The sequence below is a fragment of the Zeugodacus cucurbitae genome, chromosome 4 (assembly GCF_028554725.1).
Source record: "Zeugodacus cucurbitae isolate PBARC_wt_2022May chromosome 4, idZeuCucr1.2, whole genome shotgun sequence".
NCBI lineage: Eukaryota > Metazoa > Arthropoda > Insecta > Diptera > Tephritidae > Zeugodacus > Zeugodacus cucurbitae.
Window position 1 is genome coordinate 65,659,825 of NC_071669.1, and position 13,875 is coordinate 65,673,699.

At 33.9% G+C, this 13,875-nt stretch overlaps 1 protein-coding gene across 14 annotated transcripts in view; it reads right to left on the reverse strand.

Annotated features, from left to right (window-relative positions):
- The window catches only part of LOC105214797 (collagen alpha-2(IX) chain), a 409,572-nt gene that overhangs the window by 10,256 nt on the left and 385,441 nt on the right, over positions 1 to 13,875 (reverse strand). For all 14 annotated transcript variants that reach the window (XM_054230416.1, XM_054230413.1, XM_054230415.1 and 11 more), the window contains one exon: positions 11,631 to 11,810. In XM_054230416.1, the coding sequence (XP_054086391.1) occupies positions 11,631 to 11,810 (180 nt within the window). The remainder of the gene's footprint in view (positions 1 to 11,630; positions 11,811 to 13,875) is intronic.

Here is a 13,875-nt window from a genome sequence, read left to right on the forward strand (position 1 = left end):
AAAAATTTTAGAAACGATTTTTTGATTTTTTTTTTTAATTTCCGTCACTCAAAGGCGGAGACTGGTATGAATAGTGAAGCAAATACGTAAATTCACGTATCGTATCATATTCAACGGATGCTATTTTGTTGGTATAAATTCAACTCACTGTCACAAAACTTATTAACTCAGAATAAGATGAATTCAAAGATTTTCGACTCATCAAGTACCTGGGACAAATTAACTAACTCATTCTGTACTCTTAATATTGTAAATTTTGAGATTGGTCTCATTTGTTACAATCCTTCGTGACCCAAGGGGATGCAGAAACCAAAATATGCTCATTTTTATACTCTATCAACAAAAGTTGCTAAGAGAGTATAATAGTTTTGTTCACATAACGGTTGTTTGTAACACCCAAAACTAAACGAGTTAGATATAGGGTTATATATATCAAAATGATCAGGATGACGAGACGAGTTAAAATCCGGATGTCTGTCTGTCCGTGCAACGGATAACTTGTGTAAAAATTAAGATATCTTGACGAAACTTGGTACATATATTCCTTGGAAAAAAATAAAATTTAGTATAAAGAATCGCACTAAGAAGGGGAGTATTTCGATGTCATTTCTTTTGGGAAGTGGGCGTGGCCCCCGAATAGATTATTTGTATATATTTCGCAAACCAATAAAGCTATGTAAACCAAACTTACTGCAGTCAGTTCTCTTACTTACTCCACCATACACCATGAAAGAAGTTGATATCGGATAATAAACACGCCCATCTATCATACAAAGGTTAGGTTGAAAATTAATTAAAGTGCACTAACTCACTAACGAAAAAAAGCGTGGCGTCGCCCACTTATGGGTCATAAACCATATCTCTACTACTCGACCGATTTCAATGAAATTCGGTATATTATATTTTCTTAACCACGACAACTTCATATAACACAATTTTGAATTCCATCTTATTTCTTCACTTTATAATATACACATAAGTAACCAATGAAGATAGCGAAATAAAATTTTGCAAAAATATCTGTGGCATCACTTGTGAAAAAATTGTAAAAATCGGACTATAACTTTTCAAGGCCCCTGATATCGAATATCAAGAACTCAGTGCCTTATGGTAATTTTTCACCGAAAATATCGGTAAATCTCTCAGATATCTCAATTGAATGCAGAGGAAATCTTTTCCTTCTAATAGTGTGTCTCTGTACAATAAATGGTTAAAATCGGGTCATAACTTCCCCTAGCTCCCATATAGCTAATTATAGGATTTTCAAAAATACGATGGGCTAAATAGCGTATAAATCGATTGATTTGTGAAATATCTTAGCAAAATGAAATGAGCATATAATCTTAGATATAATGTATGTTGGTGGTGAAAATGAGTGAAATCGGTTCAGGAATTACCTCAGCCTATATACTATATATGATGATTTTCGTTTTTCTATTGGACTTTATGCCGAATATATGGGCCAAATTGTGTGTTATCTTAAAAAAAATATAGCAATAAATTGCGAGAGTATGAAATGTTGGGTTGCACCCGAACTTTGCCTTTCCTTACTTGTTGATTATAGTTTTATAAAACAACACTTTTAAAATAACCACTTTTTATGTTGAAATTGAGATACTAAATATTTATTAGAAGACTAACTAAATATCATTCGCTAATATGACGTCATAAAAATTATCTTCAATATTCGGAAATATATGTATTATTAAATTTTGCGAAAAAAAGTAGAAATTTCTCTTCTAAACAAAAATTTAAATATATAATTATGTTCTATAATAAAAATTATATACACATACATATATTCCTCGTATAGCGCAATTAAAAACACTAAACACTTAGAATTTCAAAACTTTATGTTAAGTATGCGCCTCTCCAACAAAAATTTTGAAAACTTAAAATGTCTCGGCTCTAATTTTAATTTAAACAGTCACATATACAAAACAAAAGCAAAAAAAAAATTAACTGCATGTTAAATGAGTTAAGAAACTGCTCTCATTGGAGCTATAAAACTAAATATCTTGCTGACAAAAACAAAAACAAACACGACAAACAAACAAATAAGCACAAGGGTCGTATAAAAGAGAGCAAAATACACAATCAAGAAGCCGAAAAGGATATGCAGTGGCGTGAAACTTTTGGAAATGTATAATTGCGTGTGAGCGCATCAACAATATTTTCGGAGCGGAGAGTGTTTTTGTGTGTGGGTGTTTGTGCAGACAAAAAGTAATGAAAAGCTTATATATATGTTACATAGATAGTATATACATATAAGATTATGGTAGCCAAAGCCAACTGAACAGTGGTGGCACATCGGCACATATTACGTATACGCAGTGTCGACTCCTTCAAGCAATTACAATCCTTCATGCTGCGTATCTCGGTGACCATTGTGTGTGACATGAGTCGTAAAAAATTTATTCAATTATGTAAAAGAACGTTGTTTTTTGGAAAATAAACCTTTGTTAACTCTAGCAGCTAGTGGAACAAGTTGGTCGCCAAATTTTGCTGGTTGTTGTTGTTGAAGGCTGGTTGGTTATACAAAAGGTGAAGAAGGGACTATTAGAGCCAAAACAATTGTTTGCAGCAGCTGAAGAGTTCGACTTATGTAAGTGAATAAGAATTTCAAATAAACTTTAGCATGCGTAATTTAACTCAAATGACAACAATTATACACAAGTGTGCACGCAACATGCAATATGGGCACACACTCAGAGAAGTTGGGTAAAGTGGTAGATGCAAGTGAAATAAAAATATTTGTGGCCATGCACGTGTGCATGTTGTTGAGTAAAATTCAAGTTGGAAACTCACACACACACACACATACGCATTTCTGTATTTATATATTTTTGGGTAACTCAGCACAAACACACACACACCACACAAAAGTATTTGTGCCATATGCAGATGAGCAAATTTATATGCAAGTGAATGTGTTTGCACATAAATATAATTCGTAGCCATTAAATGAGCATGGAAGTCAGTAGTAGTGACAGCAGAAGAGTAAGGGGCAGCAGAAGAGTAAGAAGATTTTCTGCAAAGTCAAATGCTCAAGTTTGTGTGTGTATGAGTGCTGAGCGGATTGCAGGTGTGCGTCGCCTTGTTGTTATGCGTGTGTACAATGCGAACGAAAAATTTGCATATGAAAATTTAATAACCGGAAAGATGAAGAGATACTCCAGATGAATACGGAAAACAACACCCAATTTATGTGACAAGATGGTGCGGAAATATCAGATGCGATTCCCAGTGTGTATGACCGAATTGAGTGGAGTGAAAAGGCCGTTATAAACTGCTATATTTGATAAAGCTACTATGAATTAATTTGTTAACTTGCATATTTTTGGCTTTTCAATTTGTGTTTTGAATACGTTTTTCGACTATTTGCATTTAATTATGTAAATATGAGTTGTTGTTGGCTATGAGTTGAGTTTAAACGCAATTGTCTTAGTTTGGCTGGAGATGATGTGAGTTTTGGTAAATTTACACGAGTGCGGTAATTGTTGCTAAGTTACATAGAGAGAGATGTCTTCAATATAGACAATTGATTTTGTAAGATTTTAATGAGTTTATAGTTAATATATGTGTATGCTTTAGTTAAGTGAATTTTCGATTGATATTCCAAAAAAATTTTTTTTTAATTTTCGAGCACAAAAAATATTGAAAATGAATTGTGCATAGTTATTTTTGACGCGACTTAATATATGCAATTCTTTTCGTATTATATTAGAGCTTTTCATTATCAAATATTAAATGTAGTATACCTTTAGGGTGAAGTTGCATAGGAACTTAAAATAAATAATAAAATTTTATTTAAGTAAATATTTTTCAAAGCTCGAATACATTTGATGTGATTTTCTAAACAAAACTACAAAAGTGGAACAATTATGGGTCAATTATGTCAAAACTTTTGAAGAAATTATTTTCATCATCTACTTTAGGCGCCTTAGTATTATTGTAGTACTAAATATTGCAATATTGATAATAATTTTGGTAAATTTATTTGTTCCACTAAAAGCATTTCTATAATAATATAATATTTTTGATAGACAGTTTTGTTGACGAAGTTTTTTATGGAAATTTTTTGATAGACAGTTTTGTCTATTAATAATAATAGTACAGTTTTAGGATGACTTTAGCGCTTTTAGTGAAATGAACGAATCAATATAGCCACAATTACTTTTCTATCCACTTTGCGAATTTCGTATTTCTAAATATTGACTTTTCATACGTCGTATTACCAACGACTTGTACATATGTCACTTATCACTTGTTTGTCTGTCTGTCAATTTTTCTGACCCAATGTATTTTTTGCGACAAGCGCTTTATAAAAAATTGTTTACGCAGTGATGTCAGAGAATTCAAGCCTAAATATGCCGTACATTTGTCGCTCAAATCGTGTTAGTGGACTCAGCTGTTAGACAGATGAGCTTTCAAAGTTAAAATGAATGCATGAAAGTAGTAGTTTGTTAGTGTGACAGTTAAAGCATGCGTGTGTGGTGGAGTATTTAAAGAATGTCACTAAAATTCAGCTACATAACGGTGCACGTGTGGAAAATTACCAGGTTGCTAAGTTAAAAAGGGTTTCTATAAATTTTCAATTATTAAACTTAAACTGTCCGAATATTAAAGCAAGTTGGGCAAGTTTCAATCCTTTTTGATGCGGGTTTGAACATATTGGGCTCTACATATGCGCAGGTGGAATTTATGAGGAATGTGGGTTTTTTACACGCATACATTTTTAATATTACAGCAATATCTCCAGTTTAGAAAAAAATATTTAAGAAAAATAAAAATTTAATTAACTCTAATATAGAAAGCTTTCAGGCTTAAAAAACTAATAAAATTTATTTTATATATTTTTCACAAAATAAATTTCCTTTCGCTTTGTCAGCTTTATATAAATAAATTTTATTCCCACTATTTCACAAATTGACTGCCTTAGCACTCCAATATCACTTCGTTTGGTCGAATAACTCCAGCATAACAGCGCATAAAGCATGAGCACACAGCTAAAACTGCAACTGAGTGTCTTTGCCATGGCAACGAGGATAAAACTCAACTTAAAATGTCAAAATTAATTTGGAAAGTAATTAATGAACAAACTTTTTGTGTCAACATTTTTGTATACACGCACCGAGCAGAGAGCGAGGGAGAGAGGGAGGGCAAGAGTTTAGTGTCGCGCACCGTATTTACTTGCTACATTTGACCTTTGTAGCCGTGCCTCGAACTGGCAAGCTCTGCACACACCGAGTATACTATTTAGTGCGAGTATTGCGAAAGTTTGCACCGAAATATTGCTGCAAAAGGTCACCATTCACATGCTTCAGTCAGTCGTAACGGTGACTTGTTACACTTATTTTGTCCGTCTCAGTTTTACTGTCATTTATAGTTTCTTCGCAGTCGTTTAGTTGGAATTCACTCGTTGCGTTATTGCTTTGTGTGTGTGCACAGCATTCAACGGCAGCGACAATGTTGGTGGGAGGGAAAGAGAGGGAATGAAGGCTACCATTGTGTGCGCTATCCTCATTGTGTGGAGGTCCACGGTCATTAGCAGAAATGAAATGCGAAACATTTTTCGTAACATCTTTGAGTTTGCCGTTGCTGTCATTTCTATCGTTTTTCGGTTTTTGTTTTTCGTTATTCTTTTTCGCTTTGTCCACCACAGTTCTCTCTTTCGATGGTAGTGTGCACTTGAACAATGTGGTAATTACTTTAGGTTTTCCAATGAGAAACAAGTGGACATATTTTTGTTATTCCCTTCTCTTGTTTAGTGGAAATATTGCATTTTAAGAAATTCGTGCAATTTTACGCTAATGAAGAATTTATCTGCACATATTTGTAAAGGTATATTTATATTAAATATTTATTTAATTTTGAGAAATATATTAAAAATAAAAAAAATATAACTAGCTGTTTTATGTTCTAGTCTTTATAGGAAGAAATAAAAAAAAATCTATAATTTTGTTTTCAATTTACCTTTTCAATAAAGATTGATTCTGGCAATTAATGACGGACATATTTCATTTAAATAACATGAGAAGAAGGCCCCATTTGACTTCAAAATCCTGGATAATCAGTCAATTGTTATCTATTTTTAGGTCGAACGTTTCGGATTTTTTTTTTGCAGAAAATTTATGATTTGATTTCCAGTCGAAGTCATTAGGGCATATATAATAAGTCAACATTTTCTCTTTGGGGTCTTAATCATAAGGTTGATAAATATCAAAATTGTGTAATATTATGTTGTCAAATATCTCCCTTTCGTTTTTTTTTGCTTTTTATTCAATGCTTCCTCTTTATTTGCGAAGAACTCGGACTGCCACTTTTCACAAGCCTCTTTTGAGTTAAACTTTACACCACCAAGGGCGTTCGCCATGGACAGGAACATTTGGTAATCACTTGGCGCTATGTCCGAGCTATATGGTGGATGCGATAAAACCTCCCATCCGAGCTCCCGTAGCTTCTGACGAGTCATCAACAAAGTGTGTGGTCTTGTGTTGTCCTGGTGGAACACTACACCCTTCCTGTTGGCCAATTATGGACGCTTCTGGTCGATCGTCTGTTTCAAGCGGTCCAGTTGTTCGTTGGTAGAATTAAGCGTCTGGCCATACGGGATCAGCTCATGGTGGATGATTCCATTCCAATCCCACCAAACACACAGCAAAACCATCCTGCCCGTCAATCCCGGCTTGACCACTGCTTGATACGATTCACCGGCCTTCGACCACGACCGTTTTCGCTTGATATTGTCGTATGTGATCCATTTTTCGTCGCCAGTCACCATCCGCATTAAAAATGGGTCGAGTTCGTTCCATTTCAGCAGCATATCGCAGGCGTTGATTCGGTTCATACGGTTTTTTTGCGTCAAATCATGCGACACCCAAACATCAAGCTTTTTTGTGTATCCAACCTTGTGCAGATGGTTTAAAATGGTTTGGAGACCAACTCCCATATCCTGGGCGATGTCACGAGATGTCTAACTCGATGATTTCCATGATTTGATCGATATTCGTCGTCACAGGTCTTCCGCCGGTTGGCTTATCCATGGTGTCATTTTCACCCGCTCTGAATCGTCGAAACCATTCATCCGCAGTTCGAAGTGATAGAGTACCATCCCCCAAAATATCATTAATCTCACGAAACGTTTCTCTAGCGGATTTGCCTTTAACTAAGAAACATGTCAAGACCTTTCAAAGATGTATAGTATTGCCAGATACGAACTCTGTAGCGCTTTACACATAGGAAGGAAGGAAGGAGATACTTGACAACCTAATATTTGTATAACGACATAAATATACACTTTTTAAAAATAAAAATATTTTTTCCTCCTTTCTGGCCAGTGGTGAATATTTTAAGGGCAGATTTGCAGCTGAAATCAGCTTTTGAAGTAGTCATTAAGTATACCGAAGGCTATTTTTTTAATTTTTTCAACTTTTCTTAAGGATATACATAGATTTACAAAGCAAATTTACCCAAACTGTAGTATGCATTAAATGATAAATAACTAAAATAGTTAGCATATGCAACCATAAATTACTTGCAACTGCAAATGATGGATGTTCAAGTGCGTGCAACTAAGTAATATTAGAAAATTTGCACACGCTTCTGCAAGCTGGCGACTTTGTAATATGAACTCTAGACATTACTTCTATATGGACTATACACGCTACTAAATGCTTGCCATAAATTAATTATAATGCCACGTACATAGCTTAAATATAAATATATATGTATTTGTATGAATATATAGTAAAGTTAGAAGTACGCACAAATAACATTTAACTGAAAGTGTGGTAAATTTCAATTTATATTTAGCATACAACATAACAGCATTTATGAAATTTCATCACTTGCCGTTACAATAACTGTACTTGCACTTGGTTGTTTGGCTGCCTTGACATATTTGTGCTCGTAAGTCGAATATTTATTTGAGCACTTTGAGCACAACAATGCAGTTGTTTATATATGTATTTATATTTATATATTTATTTACAATAGTGAAGTCACATATGCTGACTGGCACATACTACATACATATACACATATGAAGGATATTATAAAGCTTCCATAGAGTAGCAGAAGCCTTAGAATTTGTATGATTTTCTATTTCTATTTCAATTACACACACACCCATTAAACGTGTCTAAACGCAGGCATCTACATATAAACACACACACACATGTAGCTATATCTGCACGCTTATCAATGAGTGTAAGAGTCTGCCGCTTAGGGATTAAATGTTGCCAGGCAATATCTAACGCCATACAATTTTATAAGCTTAACTCTGTCGCCTGCATTAAATATAACAATTTGCATATGTGTGTGTGTGTGTGTGTGTTATGAATATATGTATATGTGCGTTGGAGTGTGGTAACGGCATAGTCCATAAATACAATTTGTCACTTTGTGGTTTGTTGGCTGCTTTGTTAGGTACAAAACAATTACATTTTGTAATCACTTAACTTCAATTTGTTGCATATGCTCTACTTGTAATTACATATTTGTATTGTTGTTGTTGTTGTTGGTTTTAGGTTTTGTTATTTATTTCCTTTTCGTGATTTTGTTATTATTGTTTTTTTTTTATAACTCAAGTCTGTAAAAATCATGTCAAGTGTAGGAAAAATCTAAAAATACATTTATCTTACTTTTTCTGTGTTTGTTAGTGTATTCCACTGCTGTAGTTGTTGTTTTATATTTTATTAAGCAAATGCTTTATTATTTATATTCTAAATACATATGTATAGCAATTAAATAAAGATTTGGTTTTGCCCATGAAGTATATTATGACATTATTATATTGTGGTTCAATATGTCATTTCATACAATATGCAAATGTAAATCTCAATAGCAAACTTCAGCTTGTATTAAGTCTGTACATATTGTGTACATATTTAATATTAAATGGTATTTCAGCAATTAGGTTTATAGGTTGATCATTCTTTGTTCTATTCTAAGGGAGAAAGAGTGAAACTTATGAATATGAGCACGCATTTGATTATTATTGAGTTAGAATATTAATTGAGTAGTTATAAAATTATTTTCTGTTGTAAATCTGTAAAGAATTTAGAGAATCTTTTATTTTGTAGAGCATGTTGATATACTTGATCAGATTAGGTTAACACTTGGATGATTCTCTCACTCTGGAGTAGTCAAAGACAAGTCTTTTGTGGCGCCAAAACCAAAAGAAGCGTCATCTAAACCATTAAGGGGATATACCAGTGTGACATTTTCAAAAAATCGATTTTTTTTATTTTTGGCTTATTCGATAGCTAATACTTTAAAAAATATCATGAGAAAGCGGTAAGGTTGTATCTTGAATAAAGAGCGACTACTCGCAGGCATAAGCTGTCATAGTCGAAACTTTAGCTTTCTCGCAACGATGTTTCTCAAAACTGCTAACATCATAACTCAACGAGAAATTGACCGAACAATTTAAATTGAATATTCTTGAATATATTTACTATACAATGACCTACGATCTTTTTGATTTGTTGAAAATTGTTCATTTGGCATTAAAAAAACTACCATCTTTTTACCTAAAAAACAGGAAATTTTTTTCAGAACGACGCCATTTTGTTAATTTTTAATATTTTTCAAAAATCATAGGTCATTGTATAGGAAATATCTTCAACTTTAATGCCTTTTTGAATTATTTTGTTTCAGCAATTCATTCGACCGTAATCATGTGAGCAGTTGGTGAACTTTTTTTTGGCACCTCCCAAGACAGCACATAACTCCGTTATTTTTCAATACTTTTGTAAAAAAGACATCTTAAAATATAGCTAAAAATATATCTTATTATATCCAAAAAACTTCGTAACATTCGATCGAATACTTTCTTTAAAATAAATTCACGAAAATTGTCTAACTTTTCATAGGTTACAGTGGTATAGCCCCTTAAGAATCAACGAAGCGGCTTGAGACCAGTTCGAATTTGCTCCGTCGTTTAGCTTCGATATAATCAGATATACATGAATGGTTAAAGATATCAAATCCAAAGTGTTTAAACCTTAGTCTCACCAATACAAGGCAGAGTTATCTAAAACAATTTGTACAAATTGGCAATGCGAACCTTGCTGAGGGAGCTAGAGCTTTTGCGATTTACCCTATGCGAGAAGGATCATACGAAACTAAGCCATGTTCTATAAGATGACAGTAGAACTTCGTTCCCAGTCTGAAATCTTTGAAACGATGCTTTAAAAGAAATTAAGAAAATGAAGTAGCTCGATGCAGTGTTACTACGTAACAGTTTAGTTATTACTAATTTTCATGAATGTGAAGTAATAGTATCATCATGATCCGGGTCGATTGCAAAGTATTAATTTATAAAACACATTTTCTACGATCTACAACGAAAATTGTTTCTTTGATATCTGATTAAAGGCCTGAATAACGAGATTTTAATTGTCTTTATAAGAAAGGTCCTACTCAGTATAGTAAAAAAGTACATAGGCGTCATTTTCCAGCTTCAAAGGGGTCAATAGACTTCACAAAGAGAATGCATTTTCAAACTCTTTCAGAAAATGATGAAATAGCAGTTATTGATAGAAAATTCGGTCCACTATAATATTATATTTACGAAATAGAATATGAAAATATAGCTACGATTTTTCCAGGTTTTGTTCAAGGATTGTTTCCTATTAAGATTTTTACCAAGAGCATAGTGATTGCCGATTGCGATTTATTACCATCCCATATATATGTTCATCATCTGCTGTGGGCCCTAATCATGTGGACAGAAAACACTCCTTATAATGTTAATGTAGTACCAATGTTGATATACGATAAATAAGCGAAATAACCTCGGGTAAAATTAGTCTATCACTTTTTTCTATCCATATTAATTACCAATTAATTTTATGCGGTCACAGATTTAACTTTTTTACCTGCAAGCTAATAAAAGATTTTTCATTTTTGTAATAAGATAATTCACGTTCTCCTATTAGAAGCTATATTTATTTTTAATAACGCTCAAAATTGATTAGCCATAAATTTCTGCGGTAATAACGTTAAACGTTTGATTATAATTTTTCGAGAAATCTGTAAATATTTTTTCTATTACAAGTAGTCTGTATACACATAGTATCCCAACACACACACATAGCCGCCACTGAGTACACGCATAATTTTCTACTCCACCAAATTTTAATGGAAAATCCTGACATTCTCATTCGCCAATTATTTATGCCAAGGCACGTCGAATGATGCCACTAAATCCAGCGACAGCATATGGCTAAGCTGGCAATCTGCCACCTGAGCACATGCCGACATCGTCGCCGCCATCGCCATTAATGTCGCTGACCTGACTTGCACACAATAAGCGAACGCTCAGCACGGCGGCGGCCGACGTCGAGCACGCTTCGCCTTTACATAATGTAATTATGTGGATTTTTTCGTGTCCTACAATCACAAAGCCGCCACGCCGCTGTTGGCTGTGCTGGGCTGGGACAAACGAATAATCTCAACCTCAATGCAACGTGAGTGGAAATAACAAAAAGAAGATAATGAAAAAGTATGGAAGAAAAAAATAAATAAATACAAACATCCACCCAACAAAAAAAAAGAAATATCTAAAATAGGCTTTGTGTATTTTATGGGTTGTAACTGTATTGTGTTGGTTGTTGACTCACCACAATGGTTCCGTTAGCACATTTTTGCCGCTAAAACTGTAGATACGCGGCGCTTGCGAGAAGAAGCCACCTTGGCCATTGAAGATGCCCTTCCACGAGTTGAAGAGCACGTCACCTCGTGTATTCACTACCGGTAGATCGCGGTCTGCGACACGTACAATCGAGTCAAGATTTTGCACTCTGCGTGGGAAGAAAGTAAAAAAAAGATGGCAATGTAAATATAATATGTAAGTTATGTAAATATTCTTATTTTTAATAAGTTTATGTCAGATCGTGATAAAAGTGAGGGTTTTATTGCACACGTAGATATGTTTAAGTGACTTTAGGTATGGAGAACATATATTGTAGATTGTGATAAAGTATTTTGTAGATCTTTAGCATCTCCCCTCAAAGTTGAGGCGATTTCATCGTACGAAAAACGTATAATTAGCGAAATTATTTGTCATCAAAAGCAGCCAGAAATTAGATCAATTTATTTTTTTTATACTCACGCATCAAAGTTGCTAAAGAGAGTATTATAGTTTTGTTCATATAACGGTTGGTTGTAGGTCCTAAAACTAAACGAGTTAGATATAGCGTTATATATATCAAAATGATCAGGATGACGAAACGAGTTAAAATCTGAATGTCTGTCTGCCCGTCCGACCGTCTATCCGTGCAACGGATAACTTGAGTAAATATTAATATATGTTGACGAAACTTGGTACACATGTTCTTTGGGACTGTGAAGAGGTTGGTATTGAAAATGGGCAAAATCGAACCATTGCTACGCCCACAAAATGTCGAAAACCTAAAACACATAAAGTACCATAACTAAGCCATAAATAACGCTATGAAATTTGGTATAAAGGATCGCACTAGGAAGGGGCATATTTGGATGTAATTTTTTTGAAGAAGTGGACGTGGTCACGCCCTCTACTAAGGTTTTTGCACATATCTCGTAAACTGTTAAAGCTATATCAACCAAACTAGAGTCGTTTCTTTTAGCCACTTCCATATATAGTTCATAAATGGAGAAAATTGTATTATAACCACGCCTACCTCCCATACAAACGTTATGTTGAAAAACTCTCAAAACGTTAAAGTTCATGGTAAGGATGGTACAGTCGAACTGTACCAAAATTGGTACACACAGTTTTAAATGGGCGTGGCTCCGCCCACTTATGGGTCAAAAACCCTATCTCCGAAGCTGCTCGACCAATTTCAAAGAAATTTGGTTTGTAATATTTTCCTAATATACCAATGATATGTTGTGGAAATAGGCCAAATCGATTCACAATCACGCCTACTTCCCATATACAAGAACTCTGAAGTCAATCTGAATCGTGTACTTTAGAATATATAAAGTTAGTACTAGTGAAGTTATCGGAACAGAACTTTGCACAAATACTGCATTTATAGACTGGGATCGCCTTTCTAAAAATCGTCGAAATCGAATGTCAAGACCCCATATAGCGACCATGAGGACCTCGGTGCTTCTAATAATTTTTTTGCCGAAAATATAGGTAAGTCTCTCAGATATTTTGAAGAAATTCAGAGGACATATTTTTCTTCTAATAATATGTCTCCGTGCCAAAAATGAGTGAAATCGGGTCATAACTTCCCCTAGCTCACATATACCTAATATTAGTGTTTTCAAACTTTCCATGGACTTTATACCATATATATGTCGAATACGTGAGCAAAATTGTGTTTTATATTAATAAAATTAAATAAATAAATTGCGAGAGTATAAATTAAAAGGATAAATCAATCAATTCTATATTAAATAAAATTGAGCTTCATACAGGCAGGCTGAATGCTCTAATCTAAATCTAGTTGAGAATACAATATTTTACGTTTTTGTTTGTTCAGAACCCCTGTGAGTTTCAACTCAAAATAAGAAATCAGTGAATACACTATCAAAGCATTTAACCTTGGCTTAAGTTTTTCACACACACTTAAACAGTAGAAATATTTTTTTTAATTTTATTCCTTATTTGTATATATTTTCTTAAGTATCTGTATAAGCAGAATTTCTTTACACTTTAAATCAAAATCAAAATCAATGCCATGACATTCAAGATAAGTGACAGGCAAACGCATATTGCTGCTGTTGTTGTTGTGTATATTGTTATATTGCATTGTGGCCTCAGCTTTCACATTTAACACGCGCTTTCGAATATGCTGCTCATGCTTTGCTTTTCATTTATTTGCGCAACAGAACCCACAGGAAGCTGTGTGTGTTTGCCGGGCGATTGTGATA